The following is a 16967-nucleotide window of genomic DNA, read 5'->3' as shown; positions in this document are numbered from 1 at the left end:
TCCTCCTGGAAAAAGAGTCTGTTGTGCCAGTTCTCCACAGGCCAATGGAAAGTCCACAAAAAAGGTAAAAAATTAGGATTCTTCCATGAAGTGGCTCCGTAGCAAAAACGCTGGGTCTGACAGGTGCTCCTCGGTGGTTTGTGACGTCAATTTCCGCTTCCGCCCGGTCTGATAGCACCGGATGCCTTTTATATCCCCAAATATTACTAAGTTACATTTTTAATATTAACATGATTATTTGATACGCCTGTAACAGTTTATAATAAGTAAATGAATGACATAATAAGTATATAAATGATAAATAAATGATAAATGGGTTGTACTTGTATAGCGCTTTTCTACCTTCAAGGTACTCAAAGCGCTTTGACACTACTTCCACATTTACCCATTCACACACACATTCACACACTGATGGAGGGAGCTGCCATGCAAGGCGCTAACCAGCACCCATCAGGAGCAAGGGTGAAGTGTCTTGCTCAGGACACAACGGACATGACGAGGTTGGTACTAGGTGGGGATTGAACCAGGGCCCCTCGGGTTGCGCACGGCCACTCTCCCACTGCGCCACGCCGTCCCATATACATATTTATTTTCCCAGCTAAGCACAAGTTAACTGTGACTGGCAATATTTATTATATATATACGCCTCGATGGACCCCTATGGCCATTACAATACTAAAAAAAAGGAAAAATAAAAAATAAAAGCAACAGTATCAATCATGATGTCAATAGTTGTTTTTAATCCATAAATTTACTCTTAAAAAAGTATTTAAATGTCAAATTATGAATCCATTTGAAATCGGAATAAATAAAAATTGCGATTTGGATGGGAATCAATTTTTTTGTGCACCTCTACTAAAAAAAACTACATCAGGCAGTTGCCTACAGCTCCAGCCTGTAGTTATATATATAAAAAATTAATGCCACAAGATGGCAGTAATTGCATTTGAAGTATCTCAAGTGGTCAGCATCCAACAGCTTTAATGTACCTCTGCAGGCACTTTAAAATGTTGATGTGGTGTCTAAAGCCATCATTGGGTGAATGTGTGCGTGAAAAGGTAAATGATGTATAGTGTAAAATGATCTGGGTATCGTGCAAGTATAAAACACTATATACAATTATGGACAACTCACCATTTCTAAACGGTGGCATATTGTAGACTATTAAACTAAAATAAAACATGAAATTACAGCAAAAAGGAGCAATGTAAAGTGAAAAAACTCAAATGTTAGAATAGAATAGAATAGAATATATCTTTATTGTCATTGTACATTGTATAACAAAATTTAAATGTTGACATTAATAATAACTGAAAGCAAACATGCCAAGTTCATAGACAGTGGCCACTACAGTGGACATGTTCAAAAGCTGTTTTTGTTGTTGTCAAAGTTGCAAAAAAGTCACGCTAGTGTGTCATGCCATTCTCTGCCTCCCACTGGTCAGCTGTGTTAATTGCACAAAACCCAACAAAAACGAGATGGTGGACAAAAGTATAGAATTGCAGAGAAATGGAGGAATATCTATATTCCTTCGGGAATTCTAGTATTCTACAAAAGCCTTACTGGTAAGCAACAACAAAGTAATGTTTGCAAACAAATTTTAGTATTGATTTAGTGATAGAGGAAACTGATTAATTGATTCTGATTGATGGGTACAATATATCAAACATAATGCATTGCTGGCTATATTTTGACTGACATTTATAGTATTGCTGCTGCAACTTGGTTGTTTTCGGAAATACTTCATCTGCAGTAAAAAAAAACAACTTGTGCTGTTAGAATGTACATTTCGTTTTTTATCAGAATGTAGCAATGTGTTTTGGGTACTAAGGGGCATTCAGACATTGGGAGTTTGGATGGCTGGTTCATGATAGTTTCTCAAACTACCGTGTACACAACAACAGCCTATATAGCACTGCCATCTAATGTCTTGGACATGCAACTGCATTGCGAATGAGACTTGCGTAATAGGAAAACAAGACATAACTGGACAGCACAGGTATTAGGATGTATACAGATGTTACATGACGGTGATGTACAACCTCTTGTGCTATTAAAAATTTATTTTTTCACATCTTCATTTACACCAATTACATGTAGTACCGACAAGAGAATACCGGTATCGATGAAAGAAGATCAATATTGGTATCAGTATCGATTAAACCCTAACCATATACATCCCTAGTTTTAATCAGCTAATTTTTAAATGTTATATTAAAAGGGAACTGCACTTTTTTTTAAATGTTGCCTATTGTTCACAATCATTATGAGACAAGAACACAAATGTCTTTTTTTCAGACCAGTAATTAAAGATAACGGCCTGTAAAATTGCGCGCTTCAATCAATCAATGTTTATTTATATAGCCCTAAATCACGAGTGTCTCAAAGGGCTGCACAAGCCACAACGACATCCTCGGTTCAGATCCCACATCAGGGCAAGGAAAAACTCCACCCAATGGGACAATGAGAAACCTTGGAGAGGACCGCAGATGTGGGGACCCCTCCTAGGGCGACCGGTGCAATGGACCTCGAGTGGATCTAGCATAATATTGTGAGAGTCCAGTCCATAGTGGGGCCAGCAGGAGACCATCCCAAGTGGAGACAGGTCAGCAGCTCAGAGATGTCCCCGACCGATGCACAGGCGTGCGGTCCACCTCGGGTCCCGACTTTGGACAGCCAGCACTTCATCCGTGGCCACCGAACCCCCCCTCCACAAGGGAGAGCAGAAAAGAAACAGCAGATCAACTGGTCTAAAAGGGGGGTCTATTTAAAGGCTAGAGTATACAAATTAGTTTTAAGATGGGACTTAATTGCATTTGTAGTCTGCGCCGACACCGTAGTCCATAAGCTTCTTCTTTTTCTCTATCTTCTTGTTATGAGACATTCATCCTCCGCTGTTGCCATTTCTAATATAAAGTAGTGTAAAGTTCTTACTTATATCTGTCAGTAAACTCGCCATGAAAGCACTAAAACATACCGGTGTAGTGAGTTTACATTATTCACCCGAGGAACTTTAGTTATTAGAGACTTCCGGTCGGACGGTTTTTCACGGGACACATTGTTGTTTCCGGATGAGGAGATGCTGCTCCCGTTGTTGATTGAAGTAAAGTCTGAATGTCATTAAAGCAGTTAGCTCCATCTTTTGACACTTCTTCCACTCCCGTCCTTGCACGCTACACCGCTACAACAAAGATGACCCATGAGAAGACGCTGCCGAAGGCGAGCCACGTAAATAAGACCGCCCACAAAACGGCGCATCCTGAAGCGACTGTCAGAAAGCGGCTTGAAGATGATCTGTAAAACATCATCTATGCAACATTTTGACCAAAGAACCACCATTACATGTTATGTAGACCACAAGGAAGTGTTTTATATTTTGAAAAAAAATAAAATATTGACTCCTTTAATGTGCCCTATGCACCTATTATATGAAAAAAGATAAAAATATAGACCATTCATTGGCAGTGCGCCTTATAATCCGGTGTGCCCTATGGTCCGGAAAATACGGTAGTAGGTTATCATAATGTGCCCCTAAAATGGTTGATGTATTGAATTTCTCAACGATTTTGCGCCTTTTCTACAAAATCCTCAGGAGATAATTTCGGCACAAAGCGTATTATGGTTCAATATCCCCTGTAGTGTATTAGGTATGGAATATGTTTTTAATCTGCCCGTGTTTGTTTTACTTCCTCGACCCAAGCAAAACCCACACAAATACTTTGTCAAGTCTTTCCCTTGGCTGACTCATTCTCGTCGGCCCCCCTGGAGGTGGTCGTGTTTGCTTAATGGTTAAGGCTGACAAAAGCGAACCCAAAACAAAGGGCGAGGAAAGTGAAAATAACAGTTAGCCTGTCAAAAAAAAGCCACCACTGAGACGTCGGAAGACCGCAAACCTCCGCGGAACCTTCAGTTTTCCGGATAAAGACATCAAGCCCACCAGTCGGAAATGGATTTGATTTCTCCGGCCTCTAACGTAAACGTGGCAGCCCCTAAAGCTACGACTGCTCTTACTTGATCCGGACCATCTGGCCTGTGATAGAAAAACCTTCTAGGAAGGCGAAGAAATAAACGTGTTCATTACCGTAACACACATTCCTTAATAATGACTTCTCACAAGGTGCGCTCGGCTAAACAGTGGCTCCGATTTCGACATGGAATTTGAACGGACATGCTTGTAGTAGTGAGGCTAAGAGGTTTTATACAAGGCAGCTGCCGTTTTTTATTGTTTTTTAATGTCTAATACAGCAACCGGCAGAGCTTTATTTTCTTTGGCACGGACTAAAAAAGGAGTGTTGAATATTAAAAAGAACATCCAAATAAATGCTAATGCTTCCAAATGGGAGCCGCTACACTTCATTAGCGACATTGTCAGTTTAGGGACTTTCTTTCCCAAACAAAATTAAAAGAAAACATTGAAAGTCACATATTATTATAACGTATAGGGTACTGAAAGTGTAATATAGCTATGATGCTGGTATTTAGACAATTTAAAAAGTGCGGTTTTGTGTGTCATTAGCTCCAATTCTAATAAGCTTTTGTGTATTTTATCCACTTTTTACATTCACACGGTAATTTCACTCTTATCCAACATAATATACTTCCTGTTATACATCAACAATGTCACATTAAGGAATTAGGACAGGAGGACACAAATGTTAGCAACACTAGCATTGCTATGAGTGGCGACTTGTCCAGGGTGTACCCCGCCTTCCGCCCGATTGTAGCTGAGATAGGCTCCAGCGCCCCCCGCGACCCCAAAAGGGAATAAGCGGTAGGAAATGGATGGATGGATATATACATATACAGTATATACAGACGTATGCACATACAGTATATATGTATGTGTATATATACATACATACACATATACCGTATTTTTCGGACTATAAGTCGCAGTTCTTTTCATAGTTTGGCCGGGGGTGCGACTTATACTCAGGAGCGACTTATGTGTGAAATGATTAACACATTACCGTAAAATATCAAATAATATTATTTAGCTCATTCACGTAAGAGACTAGACGTATAAGATTTCATGGGATTTAGCGATTAGGAGTGACAGATTGTTTGGTAAACGTATAGCATGTTCTATATGTTATAGTTATTTGAATGACTCTTACCATAATATGTTACGTTAACATACCAGTTGGTTATTTATGCCTTATATAACGTACACTTATTCAGCCTGTTGTTCACTATTCTTTATTTATTTTAAATTGCCTTTCAAATGTCTATTCTTGGTGTTGGCTTTTATCAAAAAATCTCCCCAAAAAATGCGACTTATACTCCTTATATATGTTTTTTTCCTTCTTTATTATGCATTTTTGGCCGGTGCGACTTATACTCCGAAAAAAACGGTACATATATATATATGTGTATATATATATATACTGCACATATTCATATAAACACACACACATATATATATATATATATATATATATATATATATATATATATATATATATATATATATATATATATATAGTGGGGAGAGTTCCTGAGATCGGTAGGTTGTGAGTTCAAACCCCGGCCGAGTCATACCAAAGACTATAAGAATGGGACTCATTACCTCCCTGCTTGGCACTCAGCATCAAGGGTTGGAATTGGGGGTTAAATCACCATAAATGATTCCCGGGCGCACACCGCTGCTGCCCACTGCTCCTTTTCACCTCCCAGGGGGTGAACAAGGGGATGGATCAAATGCAGAGAACAAATTTCACCACACCTAGTGTGTGTGTGTGTGTGTGTGACAATCATTGGTACTTTAACTTTATTATATATATATACAGTATGCACAGACATATACACATACAGTATGTACATATACATATATATATATATATGTGTGTATATATACATACATATGCACATATGTATGTATATATATACTGCACATATACATATAAATACATCCATCCATCCCTTTTATCGCTTGTCCCTTTTTGGGGTCGCGGGGGGTGCTGGAGCCTATCTCAGCTGCATTCGGGCGTACATATATATATATATACATACTGTACATATATGTATATACAGTATATATAAAAATATATTTTATGTCAAAAAACAAGAGAAGTGAATAAAAAGCACCCTGATTGGCAACCAGGGACAGGTGATCAGAGGAGTGGCGGAGGCAAACAGGAAGTGGAAAACAAAATTAAGAGTGCTGGCCAGGAAATGAATACAGAAACTAATTGTCATGTCTGTGTAATCATGTTTTGTTTTGTTTAGTTATTGGACTCTTTTTAGTTCCTGCTTTTCACTCCCTTGTCTTGTTTCCATGGTTACCCATTAGTTTCACCTGTTCCAACAATAGACACAAAGAACAAGAGTGCACAATGAGTCCAAACGTGGAACTGGTGAAACTAATGGGTAACCATGGAAACATGACAAGGGAGGGAAAAGCAGGAACTAAAAAGAGTCCAATAACTAAACAAAACAAAACATGATTACACAGACATGACACTAATCATAAAATCCAAACTGTCACGCGAGATCGTGACAATTTTTCGGATTTGTTATCTTAAAAAACAATAACAACTGTGCAGTTGTCCTACAAAACACACGCCAGTTATCACTTACAATAATATACATTAAGAAGCGAGACAGGAGGACACAAACGTCAATAACATTACTATAGCATTCAGTAGTTATGTGAGCTACATGTGCTAACAAACAAACTCCTACGTCTGTAGTTGACTGACGGAGATGCCTGCACTCAAATATTTATTTTATGATGTGTAGCGAAGCCCCCTTATTTAATTATGTATTTTTTTCAATTAAATGTTAACTGTGACGCGGTTGGCTTTTACATAGTGAAGGTTCATCTCTTTGTCGGCATTATTGAACTCACATTAACTTCTCTGGTCTGGTTCCCCTCCAGTGACCACGGACCCTCCATCGGGTGTGACTGTGAGTCGCGTTGGGCAGTTGGAGGACCAGCTGAGCGTCCGCTGGGAGGCCCCGCCGGCCCTCAAAGACTTCCTGTTTCAGGCCAAGTACCAGATCCGCTACAGACTGGAGGACAGCCAAAACTGGAAGGTAAAGCACAATTACAATTACACAGCAACACAAACATGACAAGCTATTTACAATTAAAAAAAACCTCAGAAATTGAAGACAAATTATGATTAAATAATCAGTATTAATATTTTCAATAAATACAACATGTCATTGCATCATTAAAGAAATAATTGATCATCAGCGAATATCAACGGAATTGCTCTGATCCTTTTTGGTTTCCCTGTTCCCGATTCAGGAAAGTGTGCCCCAAAATAACGGAGGAAGGACAGGGAGGATCGGAAGAAACAGAAAGTTGTATAATTGTGTGAATGCTATATTCAAGCCAACATGTTTTACGGTTCGGAAAATTCCCGGAATTACTAGGAATTTTACCCCACTGAAAATAAATGGCCATTATTCAGACTTTTACACATCCCTCATTTCTCAAGGGATTTGAACATTTCCAAAGCTCTTGTTAGTCAACTGCTAACATGTTCATGTTAGCATGATAGCATGCTAACATTAGCATGCTGACTTTTTACTCTAATTTGATTTCGCAGTTGTGCACCTTGGAGTCATATAACTTTGTATGTGACACATGGCAATGTAGAAAGTTAGCGTTAGCATGCTAACTTTTGCAAGCGTCTATTCCAGAGTCATATAACTTGGTACTTGAAATATGCTAACTTTAAGCATGCAGATGTTATCGTGCTAGCATGCTAACCTTTTAAGCCGATTTTGCTGCCGTACACGTCAGAGTCATTTCACGTGGTACGTGACATATACTAACTGTTAGCATGCTAACGTTAGCATATTTTTAGCAAATTTTACAACCCTTTACCCCCGAGTCATATGACTTGGTATTTCACATATGCTAACTGTTAAAATGCTGACGTTAGCATTAGAGATGTCCGATAATATCGGACTGCCGATATTATCGGCCGATAAATGCTTTAAAATGTAATATCGGAAATTATCGGTATCAGTTTCAAAAAGTAAAATGTATGACTTTTTAAAACGCCGCTGTACGTGGTGGTACACGGACGTAGGGAGAAGTACAGAGCAGTTGCATCTCCCAGTCATCCTTGCCAAACCTCCCAATTTTCCCGGGAAACTCCCGAATTTCAGTGCCCCTCCCGAAAATCTCCCGGGGCAACCATCCTCCCGAATTTCTCCCGATTTCCACACAGACAACAATATTGGGGGGCGTGTCTTAAAGGCACTGCATTTGCATGCCGGTCCAATCACATAATATCTACGGCTTTTCACACACACACAAGTGAATGCAATGCATACTTGATCAACAGCCATACAGGTCACACTGAGGGTGGCCGTATAAACAACTTTAACACTGTTACAAATATGCGCCCCACTGTGAACCCACACCAAACAAGAATGACAAACACATTTCGGGAGAACATCCGCACTGTAACACAACAGAACAAATACCCAGAACCCCTTGCAGCACTAACTCTTCCGGGACGCTACAATATACACCCCCGCTACCCCTCACCCCCCCACCTCAACCCCGCCTACCTCAACCTCTTCATGCTCTCTCAGGGAGAGCATGTCCCAAATTCCAAGCTGCTGCTTTGAGGCATGTTAAAAAAAATAATGCACTTTGTGACTTCAATAATAAATATGGCAGTGCCATGTTGGCATTTTTTTCCATAACTTGAGTTGATTTATTTTGGAAAACCTTGTTGTATTGTTTAATGCATCCAGCGGGGCATCACAACAAAATTAGGCATAATAATGTGTTAATTCCACCACTGTATATATCGGTATCGGTTGATATCGAGTTGGACAATATCGGAATATCGGATATCGGCAAAAAAGACATTATCGGACATCTCTATTATTATCAATATTTATTTAGCTAATTTGTGTGTCCTAACCGTCGGCATGCTGACGTAAGCATTTCTGTTCAACTTGCGCATATGGGCGCACACAGCATCTCCAAAATTGCAAATTCTAGTTATGAATTAGAACGTTACTCTAAAGCACCACCAAACAAGCGAATTTACTAAATATTTTAATTTTGCATCAAAGTGACAAACCTTTTTCACTATAGCGCCATCTGGTGGTTGCTTGTCTGTATAAAGGAATGAATGACAAATAGCGTGTTTGATTCCGTGGTGATTAAAGCTGCATTACGTGGCCGAGTGGATGAGACCCGAGACCACGTGGACCGCTTCTCATGGTGAGGTCACGCTGGTAATGTCTTCAATATGGCTGCCGGGCTCCTTCCTGTCATGATAATTATTACATTGTTCTCTGATGGTGCGCTGCATTATTTATTCATCTCCTGTTTATTTGCCTGTGGTTTAATAGCTCAGCACATGTGACTGATTTGTCTCCCTCTGCGTGCTTGTCTACGCGCTGATCCACAGCAGAAATGTTTCCATAAACACGCTGATCAGGAGCCACTAAACAAACACGCTCTGCAAACATATTTGTGGTTGGCGTCTGATTGAAGCTTTGATGTTGGATTGATTTATTTATTATTATCATTATTAATCCTGTTTGTTCTTCACTGACCCGCAGGTGATGGATGACGTCGGCAATCAGACATCTTGCAGACTGGCGGGACTCAGACCTGGAACTGTGTACTTTGTGCAGGTAGATATTGGTGTTATTTATTTAGACATATATTTTTTATCATTAGAATATTGTTGCTAGTAGTATTGTTATTATTCGTAGAATTCTGTTAGAATTATTATTATCAATATCGTCATTGTCATTATAATTTTTATTTAGAACATTATTGTTAGTATTACCATTATTATCACTATCATAATTATAAATAATATTAGCGTTATTATTATCATTACTTGATTACTATTATTATTATTAATATCATTAATATCATTACATACTATACATTACCTTTTGCACTATATTCATTTATATTATGTGTTGTCAACTTTGTACTTTTTTTAAATTATTTTTTTTATGTCATTGCCTGAAATAAATAAATAAATGAAAAAGAAATAAAAATCATTAACATTATTAAACGTTTATTTGTATCATTGTTAGAATTATTATTATTAGCACGATTATTTTAGCATGGTAATTATTAGGATTGTTGTTAATAACATGATTATTTGATTTGATTATTATTAGCATTGTAATTATTAACAATATTTGTATTATCATTACTAATACATTAACATTATTGTCACTATCATAATTATATATTAATATGAGCATTATTGTTGTCATTAGCATTATTACATTGTTATTATTGTTAGTATTATCATGACTATCAACTTGATTATTGTAACATGATTATCATTTCATGATTATTTATAGCAATATTATTTTAACCTGATTATTATCAAAATTATTGTTTTAGCGTGATTATTATCAGTGTTGGGTTAGTTACTGAAAACCAGTAACTAGTTACAGTTACTAGTTACTTTATTTCAAAAGTAACTCAGTTACTAACTCAGTTACTTACACCAAAAAGTAATGTGTTACTGTGAAAAGTAACTACTTAGTTACTTATTTTTTTCTTATTTTTTTTTTTAAAGCTCCCATTAATGCCCTTTTAGCCTTCATTTCAGTACTGTTATTGCACTGGACAATAATACAATCTGTTGATCAACTTGACATGCATTTTTATTTTCCTTTTAACATAATTAATGAAAAACAGTGCAACATAAAAAGGCATTCCTCCTTTCTTTAAACTTGGACCAATGACCATTAATAAAAAACAAGTTTAAGTGCAACATAAGAAGAAACATCATCTTCCTTGAAACATAGGTAGTGAAATAAAGGCTGACATCTGGAGTGATGCTGCTGTCTTCCACACTCGGAGCCATGGATTGTAGAATCCTTGTTTTCAGTGGCAGGGTCATTGACACAGATGGTGAAGTTTCAGTGCTCAGTAGAGATGGAACACTTTTGAGGGGTTTAAGCACCTGGAGGACCTCATCTGCCACTCTCACATCATCATCAGACAGGGTGACATTTGTCTTCAGGGTGTTGTGGGTCAATGCAGAGTATATAGCTGCCTGCTGCTCCAACATATCATAAGTGGAGTTCCACCTCGTTGGGACATCATGTATGAGCTTATGAGTAGGCAGCTTTAGCATTTCTTGCTTTGTCTTAAGCACATGAGCAGCTGTTGTGCTTGGGTGGAAGTAGGAAACCTCCTTCCTGATCCTCCCAAGGAGGCGCTCCATCCTATTGACTGAGATGTGATGCCACATTCACTACATGTGCAAAGCACCTATCTGTGGTCCCAGTCCTGCCTCATTCACTGTAATTATTTGATTTTTGGCATTATCACATGTGACTGGGATATCTTTATCTTCCATTCCTCCACTGCTTGTGTCAGTACCCGTGCAAGGTGACTCTCGTAGAGGGGGCGTGTCTTGTCATCTCCCAGTCTACTGTGATGAAGTGAGCGCTTATAGTTCCCCGGGACGTCCACCCGTCTGTCATGAGCGCAACAGATGATGCTCGGGATAGTTCATCCACAACTTTTTTCTTCTCCTGCTCATAAAGATCCCACACCCAGACACACACATAGACTGTGCGTCTTTTCTTCTCTCCGGCTTGTGACAGAGGAAGATTCAGAAGAACGACACCGCAGCGCTTCTGTTTCTAGCCGATACTACATCAAAAGTAACGTAAAAAAACGCAGTAACGCATCATGTAGTAACGGTAACTGAGTTACTGAATATAAAAAATAACGCGTTAGATTACTAGTTACCGCCGAAACTAACGGCGTTACAGTAGCGCGTTACTTTGTAGTCCCAACACCGATTATTATTATGATTATTTTTAGTTTAAGTATTGTCATTGTATAATTGTTATTAATATCAGTCATTATGATTATTATTAGCATGATTGTTATTATTATCATTATTTTTAGTATGATAAATATTGTCATTGTATGATTGTTATTAACATCAGTCATTAACATGATTATTATTAGCATTATCATTATTAACATTAGTGTTATCATTACCATTATTGTTAGCTATAACATTACTATCACTATCATATAAATATGATCATTATTGTTATCATTACTATTATATGCAATAATTTAATTAGCATGATTCCTTTTTTATTGTGTTATTGTTACTATTATTATTATTATTATTATTTCAGCGTAATGATTTTAGCAGGATTATTATTATGAACATTATTGTTAGCATTAGCATTTTTACAACAGTTTGCTCCCAGCACTCTATCATTATTGTATATATTAATATTATAATTAGTGTTAGCTTTATCATTATATTATTAGCATCATTATCATTGGCATATTTATATTTTTTCATGATAATATTGTTACAATTATTATTATTAGCCTGATTATTTTTAGTTTGATGCCAACTATTAGCATTCATTTGTTTTTATTATTATTAGTGTTTTTCCATGTGGCTAATGTTTATCCCCATGTAGGTGCGGTGTAACCCGGTGGGGATCTACGGGTCTCGCAAGGCTGGAATCTGGAGCGAGTGGAGTCATCCCACTGCTGCGTCCACGCCTCACAGTGGTGAGCATGCACACAGAAGTTGGAGTAAAAATACAATAAATAAATATCCAAAACAATTATGATCAGCAAAAAAAATTGCAAAAATATGAAGAAAAGTTATCATAAGAAAATTTAATATTTTTAATTCTGAATGTACATGTTGATAAACATGATTATTATTACAAATATCAAAATTCTCATCTCAAAAAAAAAGAATTACTCTTAAATTAAAATTGCTTACTTCTAATAAGCGACTGAAATATAAAATGAAAAGAACAACCAATTAGGTCAATCTAAATAGCAAATAAAACTAAATATATTTAAGCATTAAACAAGTATAAATATTAAAGTATTATATACAATTGGAAAAAATTACTGCCCAAAAAAATACACATTAGTTTAAAATGATTAGTTATTATATATACCCTGTCAAATTGATCTAAATCCAAATTAAAATAAATATATGACCGAAAACACACAAAATGCAATAAATACATAATAAGTCATAGGGTAAACATTTAAAAAAAAAAAAAAAATTCAACAAAAATCAATGAATCAAAAAATATTAAAAATATGAGTAAAAATGTTATGTAATTGCTAGGCAACTTTAAAAAAAAAGGTATTGTTCAAAAATCTTGATATTGTAAATCATGTGTACTTTTAAATAAAAAAACAAAAACAAACGCCAGATATTGAATTCAAAGTTACCAAAAAAAAAAAAGAACAAAATCAAGCTGTAAAGGCTTGACTACAATGTATCCCACTTGACATCTTATGCCTTGCATTTAGTTCACATATAAACCAAAACGGTACCAATTCCCGGTACCTGGGAAACGAGACTGGTACTCTACGTCAGTGGTCCCCAACCACCGGGCCGTGGATCGATTGGTATCGGGCCGCACAAGAAATAAAAAAATAAAGAACATTTTTTTAAATTAAATCTACATAAAAAACACGAGATACACTTACAATTAGTGCACCAACCCAAAAAACCTCCCTCCCACTCATTCACACTCATTCACACAAAAGGGTTGTTTCTTTCTGTTATTAATATTTCTAGTTCCTACATTATATATCAATATATATCAATACAGTCTGCAGGGATACAGTCCGTAAGCACACATGATTGTATTTTTTTATGACAAAAAAAATTAAAAAAATTAAAATACCAGGGGGACTAGGATGGCAGAAGCTGGGATCGAACCTGGAACCCTCAGGTTGCTGGCACGGCCACTGCTGTCCAGTTGTTATATCTGGTTTTATTATCATCATTTGCAAGTATGACACTAAGTCCAAGATGTTAGATGGCAGAAGTGTATAGTTTATGGTTTGTTTTTTGTTGCGCCCGAGAAAGTGTTGAAACTGTAAGTATTGCACTTATTAAGCACCAACTGTTTGATTGTAATGTGCACCGTGGTTGTCGTTTCTATTAACACATTTGGAGGTGTTAAAATTGCCACAATCCAAGAGTAGTGAAACAAAAATGAATATTATCAACAACAGTATCAATATTAGTTACAATTTCAACATAGCAGTGATTAAAAATCCCTCATTATCATTACACATTTATAAAAAAAAAAAGAAAAAAGATCACTAGTGTCAGTGGCTTACACTTGCATCGCATCTCATAAGCTTGACAACACACTGTCCAATATTTTCACAAAGATAAAATAAGTCATATTTTTGGTTCATTTAATAGTTAAAACAAATGTACATTATTGCAATCAGTTGATAAAACATTGTCCTTTACAGTTATAAAAGCTTTTTACAAAAATCTACTACTCTGCTTGCCTGGGGTAGATCCTGCTGAAATCCTATGTATTGAATGAATCCTTTTGAATCGGGAAAATATCGTTTTTGAATCGAGAATCGCGTTGAATCGAAAAAAATCGATTTCGAATCGAATCGTGACCCCAAGAATCGATATTGAATAGAATCGTGGGACACCCAAAGATTCGCAGCCCTAGTATCTAGTCGATACTACTATGATTACATCGATATTTGTATAGAGATATGTGTATAGAGTGTACATTGTACAGAGAGTATAGTGTACACTGTTCTCTTCCACACCTTTCCTTGCACTTCTATATTTTTATATATTTACACATTGTTTTCTTGCATGCACACATGGCACTGTATGGAATGGCCTCAATCTCGTTACCCTGCGTAATGACAATAAAGCTGATTCTGATTCTGATATTTTTTAGCATCACAGTCTTTTTTCCTTTCTTAAAAATGTATATTATGTTTAAAAACTCAGGAAATATGTCCCTGGACACATGAGGACTTTGAATATGACCAATGTATGATCCTGTAAGTACTTGGTATCGGATTGATACCCAAATTTGTGGGATCATCCAAAACTAATGTAAAGTATCCAAACAACAGAATAATAAGTGATTATTACATTTGAACAGAAGTGTAGATAGAACATGTTGAAAGAGAAAATAAGCAGATATTAACAGTAAATGAACACATAGATTTAAAGTAATTTTCTACCGCTTGTCCTTAATAATTTTGACAAAATAATAGAATGATAAATGACACAAAATGTTACTGCATATGTCAGCAGACTAAATTAGGAGCCTTTGTTTGTATACATACTAATATAAGACAAGTTGTCTAGTATGTTCACTATTGTATTTAAGGACAAACTTGCAATAAGAAACATATGTTTAATGTACCCTAAGATTTTTGGTTAAAATAAAGCCAATTATGCAATTTTTTGCGGTCCCCTTTATTTAGAATTTTTTTTAGAAATATTAATAGAAATATTTAATAATATATATATATATATATATATATATATATATATATATATATATATATATATATATTTATATAAAAAATATATATATAAAAAATATATATATATATATATATTTATATAAAAAATATATTAAAAAAAATAAAATATATATATATATAAATATATATATATATATAAAATATTTAATAAAATATTTAGTAAAATATTAGAAATATTTAGAAAAGTGTCGAAAAGTACAAAATACATTTTGGTACTGGTACCAAAATATTGGTATCGGGACACTAATACATACATATAAATATAAAATTACTGATGCAGTGTTACTGAAAGAAAATCTGCATCAAAACATGGCAACTTTGGGGGAAAAAAATCCACGCCAAATTAGGCATTTTAATTCGAGACATAGAAAATGTGTTGTGAATACAAATGTGGGATGCGATAAAAACAAAAGTGAAATCACAGCCATATTGAGACCCATAAAAGAAAAATGTGAGCCAAACAGAATCACTGGCATCCACGTTGGACAAGATCAAAGTCTACGATAAAAAAAAAGTAATCAATTTTGCGCTCATTTGTGATTTGCTCTTGTGTGCAGAGCGCTTCATGTCGGGCTCCTGCGATTCCAAGTCGAGTGGCGACTCCAACTCCACGCTGCGGCGGGAGCTGAAGCAGTTCTTCGGCTGGGTGCGCAAACACGCTTACGGCTGCAGCAGCATGTCCATGAAGCTGTACGACCAGTGGAGGGTGCTCATGCAGAAGTCGCACAAAGCACGCAACCAGGTAGGTAAGCATCACTAATGTGGCGAGCGCACACACACACACACACACACACACACACACACACACACACACACACACACACACACACACACGTGCCCCAAACGGCTAATTTGTAACAGATTCTGTCGTGTTCATTTAGGTTCTCCAAGGGGATAAATCGTAGCACATGCTGCTGCTGCCTTTTTTCATCTGCTTTTTTCACTTTTTTTTTTTTTTTTTTTACAAATCCAACAGCAGAAATCCCAGAAAAGAGGAACAGAGTGTGATTTGGGGTGAAATGACAAAAACACGTTTGTATTCCTGCAGAGGACATCCAGAGTTAATCCTAATTTCCCGTCAAGACAAGCACTGGCTTGCATGAAAAGCTTGCAAGATGACTGACAAGGCAAAGAGGACACATAATCAAAGGAATTTGGTGGAATTTTGGACACTGACTGAACCCAAGAAGGCAGGAAAACACTTTTTTGTTTAAACCCTGCAGCTCCAATGCGACACCCAGTGGCCACTCAGTGTCAATGCAGACGCGTTGAAATGATCATGCTGTATTTTTTTTTGTCATGAACATTGCCTGCCTTTTATTTTTCTACCAAATCCTACCGCTATATTTAAAATATGTATAAAGTTTTATTTCTTAAGTTATGTTTAGCTCCCTGAATAAATATTAATGACTGAACGTTGCAATGACCAATTAGTCTGTGAGTCTTTTGTTAGGAAATAAAGAAAACTGTGTTGCCTGCTTTAATGGGCAGAAATGTTAATAAAAAAAGCTTCTATTAAAAAAAAAAAAATCTTGATAAATAAATTTAAAAAACATAATATTTTTGTGTACCCAGATAAAGAAGCCAATTTTCCCTTGTGCATGTTCATAAATCTAAAAAACACTTTAAGACCAATGTCTTGGAAAAATATATCACTCTTGAA

The 16967-nt window shown here is 36.3% G+C and overlaps 1 protein-coding gene across 4 annotated transcripts in view; it reads left to right on the top strand.

Moving 5' to 3' along the window:
- crlf1a (cytokine receptor-like factor 1a) overlaps positions 1–16730 on the top strand; it is a 56916-nt gene extending 40186 nt beyond the window's left edge. The window contains exons 5-9 of one of the 4 annotated variants that reach the window (XM_061968097.2): positions 6881–7038; positions 9547–9621; positions 12424–12517; positions 15862–16046; positions 16281–16730. In XM_061968097.2, the coding sequence (XP_061824081.2) occupies positions 6881–7038; positions 9547–9621; positions 12424–12517; positions 15862–16046; positions 16281–16322 (554 nt within the window). In that variant the 3' untranslated portion in view covers positions 16323–16730. Of the gene's footprint in view, positions 1–6880; positions 7039–9546; positions 9622–12423; positions 12518–15861; positions 16051–16165 lie in introns of all 4 variants that reach the window. The other 3 variants (XM_061968098.2, XM_061968100.2, XM_061968099.2) reach the window with 3 other exon arrangements.
- The last annotated feature ends 237 nt before the right edge of the window (positions 16731–16967 follow it).

The sequence above is a fragment of the Nerophis lumbriciformis genome, linkage group LG08 (genome assembly GCF_033978685.3).
Source record: "Nerophis lumbriciformis linkage group LG08, RoL_Nlum_v2.1, whole genome shotgun sequence".
NCBI classification, from domain to species: domain Eukaryota; kingdom Metazoa; phylum Chordata; class Actinopteri; order Syngnathiformes; family Syngnathidae; genus Nerophis; species Nerophis lumbriciformis.
This window is presented reverse-complemented; position numbering and strand designations above follow the sequence as displayed.